Source organism: Engraulis encrasicolus, chromosome 19 (genome assembly GCF_034702125.1).
Source record: "Engraulis encrasicolus isolate BLACKSEA-1 chromosome 19, IST_EnEncr_1.0, whole genome shotgun sequence".
NCBI lineage: Eukaryota > Metazoa > Chordata > Actinopteri > Clupeiformes > Engraulidae > Engraulis > Engraulis encrasicolus.
Genome location: NC_085875.1, coordinates 44,762,270 through 44,767,269, shown reverse-complemented (window position 1 = coordinate 44,767,269; position 5,000 = coordinate 44,762,270). Strand labels below are relative to the sequence as shown.

The 5,000-nt window shown below is 43.8% G+C and overlaps 1 protein-coding gene across 2 annotated transcripts in view; it reads left to right on the top strand.

The window, feature by feature from the left end:
• The window catches only part of LOC134435504 (AT-rich interactive domain-containing protein 1B-like), a 302,917-nt gene that overhangs the window by 240,252 nt on the left and 57,665 nt on the right, over nt 1-5,000 (top strand). For both annotated transcript variants that reach the window (XM_063184526.1, XM_063184525.1), the window contains exon 6: nt 1,759-1,839. In XM_063184526.1, the coding sequence (XP_063040596.1) occupies nt 1,759-1,839 (81 nt within the window). The remainder of the gene's footprint in view (nt 1-1,758; nt 1,840-5,000) is intronic.

The window sequence follows — 5,000 nt, the reverse complement described above, 5'->3', positions numbered from 1 at the left end:
GTGTATAGTATATGTGTGTGTCTTTATGTACGTGTTTGCGCACGCCACGCACACACACTTTCAAGTGTGTGTGTGTGTATATTTGTTTGTTTGTGAGGCGAGGGAAAGGGGTTGCTGGAGCGATCATGACAGTCAGTCAAAAGGACGTGGCTTGTAGGAAGAAGTATCCCACATGCGGCCTGTGATTGCTTCCCCACTTTTATCATTTATATTCTTTATCATCACTTCTGTTAGATGCCATGCCATGATCACACGGGGAGATTTCAGTGTAAAAATAGGTACGCGCAATCGCGCATGCCTCGCCTAGCCTAGCCCGTGCCCTCCAGCTATCTACCGCTCGCTGTCTCTTCTATCTATCTCTGTGCGGGGTTGTGTGACGGTTTGGAGGAGAAGAGGATTTTGAGAAATCAGATTAGACAGCCTGACGACTCCGCTGAGTGATAAGTGTTATTTTTTCCTTTGGTAATATGAAAAAGATGCAGCCCCACCACAAGCCTGAGCTCTCTCTCTCTCTCTCTCTCTCTCTCTCTCTCTCTCTCTCTCTCTCTCTCTCTCCCACCCACCTCAGCCTCGGATGAGAGCAGCTCTTTAATGTCATTTGACTTCCCTTTTCAAAGGGGGGTGCCATCACAACCAATATCTCCTAATACACTCTCTCCCGAATAGGAGATGTGGGGAATGGGGAGAGGGGCCCGTGATAAGCCGTCCTCTTCAGAATAAAGGAAGGCTGTGATGCCTTGGAGCCTGTGTGCATAGGGAGAGTGTTTCTGATCTACCCAAGTGTGCAGACAGATATGTTTGTTTTAAGCATCATCAAACCTACGTCCCCTAGACGCACCGTCCAATCAATAATTTGAATGACGTATAGTTTATAGAGTCGTTCAAGTTAAAAATCATGTCATACATATTTCCAATGTGCTGTAACCCAGTGGTTCTTAACCTTTTTTTCTTGAAGCACCCCCTAACCTGTGCCAAAGACAAGCCGCGCACCCCCAACCCAACCTTCTACATGTATTTACGCACTAAAAAACGATTTAAGTGATTAATTACAATGATTCTTGCTTTAGACATTAATCAATACTTTAATGACTTTACATGGGGACCAAAACATGTTTTAATTTTGTCTAATTATAATGTTTGAAAGCAGATTTTTGGTCACAACCTCAACACAAACAAAATTCCGCGCACCCCCTGAAATCTCTGGCGCACCCCCAGGGGGTGCCCGCACCCCAGGTTAAGAACCACTGCTGTAACCCACTACGTAAGACACGGCATTGTTAATTTGCTGTTACCAGAATGGCAATGACCAAGTCGTACTGCATTACTAAAGGTCCTGTGTTATGTCATAGTGTTGTAGTACTATGGTACTTAACATTTCACTGACTATTACAGCGTGCCACTGGATGTACGGCGTGCATTAAGGGGTCTACTATCATTGTAATCCGGCCATTCATGTGAAGGCAAATTAGAATGGTTTTGCTGTGGCCCAGCCGTAGCTCTAACAGCTGGGCTCTGGCCTGCTACACGGGTGACCCGGGTTCGATTCCTGGCCCGGGTCATTTGCCAATCCTATCCCGTCTCTATGCCATATTGCTTCCTGTCTCTCCTCCACTGTCCTATCTGAAAAATAATCCCCCCCCCCCAAAAAAAAAAAAAAAAATTTTTTTTAAAGAATGGTTTTGCTGTACATATTCGACGTGGATGGTGATCTATTGAAACCTGCCCCTCAGCTAACCTTTTCCTCCTTCTGGTTCTCAGGATCCCAGAGTGCTCCACAGACCACGGGGAGCATGCCCGACGCGGCCCACCATTCCACGGGGAACCAGTCTCAGGAGAGGGGTAGGTGCATCTCTTGTCTTTGCCATACTGGTTGTGTTGTTGACTTCAGATATAGGGATCTTTGCCTCAACAAATTAACGAAAGTCAGTAAAGCAAAGTTGCTTGAAAACACTCAAAGACATAGTGTTATACAGCTGTTTTCATGCAACACACACATGCATGTATGCACGTATGCATGCACGGAGACACACATGCACGCGCGTGTGTGCACGTGCGCACGCATGCGCGCACGCACACACACACACACACACACACAGCACACAGGCAGGCGATCATTCCTGCCACCTCCAGTCAGCTTGTAACAATGGGGCTCCGGCGGCACTAATTTGTGACCTTCTCAAGAACAATTAAGCACCAGCCCTAATGGCTGCTGAAATGGCCAGTCATTGTGGAGGGCACTAAATGGCCATGATACATGTGTGTGGTTACACTCTATTTAGTCTATTTTGGCTCAGTCGCTCACTCTCTCTCTCTCTCTCTCTCTCTCTCTCTCTCTCCATCTCTCTCTCTCCTCACATGTTCACCCCCCCCCCACACACACACACACACATACACACACATCACCACCACTACCTCGTCTACCTCCCTCCATCACCTCCTCCCATGTTCCTCCATCCCTCCCTACAGTTGTTGTTGTTGTTGTTGTGCTGCTAAGAGCCCTATATAGCCCCTCCAGTTAGCCCACATGAGGTGGCGGGTGGAGGATGGAGGGGTGTTTTTAAAAAGGCAAACTTGAATGTGCTGTTTGCTTTTAGCACTGTGCACAATGTCTCTCTTCCCCATCCATTTTCCAGGCAATTTAAATTGCTGGAGGCCTATTATTACACTGTGTGTGTGTGTGTGTGTGTGTGTGTGTGTGTGTGTGTGTGTGTGTGTGTGTGTGTGTGTGTGTGTGTGTGTGTGTGTGTGTGTGTGTGTGTGTGTGTGTGCGTGCGTGCGTGTGTGTGTGTGTGTGTGTGTGTGTGTGTGCATGTGTAATTGTCGCCTGTCGCGTCCCCCTACGTTAATGGACGCAGAACATTACAATAATGTCCCGGGAAAGCTGCTCTCACTGGCAGTCCAGAATACCCGTACTCTCAGTCCTCAAATCTGGCATCACTCCTGTACACTAAAGTTGTCTCTCATAGTGTCTCGTAGACTTTTCACAACAGTAAGTTGTGAGAAAACGTGAAATGACAAAATGCAAGATGCGAGAAAGGAGACATACAGTATTTTAGGACAACATTTATACACATTCCAACAAAAACCCAAATCCTCAGAAGTAAATAAATAAACAAACAAACAAAATAAATATTTTTTTCAGAGGCTGAAATATTGATTTTTTTTTGCTCCCTCTGTATGCGTTCGCTGTCACTGATATTGGGATTGAACCTTCAGTGCAGACGCTGTGCCAAGAAGCCATTTCCATTTAGCCTAATCTGGAATACTACCAAACGGAGCTGTTTGGAACAGTAGCAGCCTCTTTCATGCCTGGAGAAAATTGGAAACCTCAAGTACCCCCCCACTTCTCCCACCCCAACACTACCACCACCACCACCTCACCCCACTCCAACACACACACACACACACACACACACACACACACACACACACACACACACACACCACACACACACACACACACACACACACACACACACACACACACACACACACACACGTCACACACACACACACACACACACACACACACACACACACACACACACCCAACACACACACACACACACGTCACACACACACACACACACACACACACACACACACACACACACACACACACACACACACACACACACGGGAGAGAGAGAGAGAGGTTTTATTTGCTCTTTGGTTTAAAACGTAATAAAATGGAATTTAATCTGAACACAGGCTTCTGGAAGGATCAGTCCAAATGTCAGTGGGAACGCTGGAAGCACCTCAAAGAGAACAGCCCTTACAGAAGATACAGAGGATGATATCGAAATTAAATATAGCAAAAAATCCAGTCACAGTTTAATGATATTTTCTCTCGTTACAGTTTTTGCCGACTGCTTGCACACAATTTGCAAAATTTGGCTCATAGAGTCAAAACTCTACACACAAGCCAATTACTCTCAACACTTGGAGATAAACCCTTCACATATATGGCAACATGAAGCTCTGCTATAAAAGCATAAACATTGCCATAAAAACACTACAATCTTTTGTCAAAACCTCACTTTCATGTCAAAAGACACACAAAAGCACCAAATGAGAAAACAAATTAGATCAACTTTAAAACAGTTGTCTGCTTTATACTAAACACAGCAGTCTTTCTTTTTGCCGCAGTCTATTCAGTCTCACAGAATGTACATTTTCACAAGACCCCAAAATTCAATACTGTACATTACAAAACTGCACCTTACAGTACAGGACATTAAACCAAAGCAAAATATATCTCAAACAGTACATCACTCTAAATGCAACAGTGTTTAGGTGAGCTTACAGTATGTAGGCTACCTTTTTTGTGTATTGGTTATATTCACAAATGTTCAAACATCTAAATATGATATAAATATGGGGTTACGTCAACATGCTGTAATGACAATCATAGTCAATATAGGCTACTTTGTTTGGTTATGAGGTATGAGGTATTCACAGAATACAATACATTTCCACAGACACACTATGCAGCTGACATCTACATGACATCATCAAAATTATATCATGTTCAGTCAGTTTGCTCAAGTGCTTGCTTGGTAGTGTTCTGAAAATGACACTATTTCTACAAACTATCATGTTCACATTACCTAACATGTGATGATGAAGACAAAAGGCTACTCTTGGCGGCATGTATCAGGCTTGGTTTTACAGTACGTGAGTCAGTCAATGCCATACTCCATATTCTACACTTTACCATTGTGCTATTTGCCTTGTTTAGCATACAAGCAATCAAAGTAAAACAAATACATGCAAAATAAAACAAATGCAATGTAATATAAAGCATGCAACTTTGTAACATGGCAGAATAGTGTTCAATTTTGAAAGCATGTGTTTTATTGTCTGTGTCTAAATCTTGTCATACATCAGTGTGTTTTGTTTTTTTTAACAGATGTGTTTTCACAATGACACTCTGAGATTTTACTTTTGAACAAAGTGTCTTGTGTATGAAATTGTGTGTAGACAGCGGGAGTCTGTGT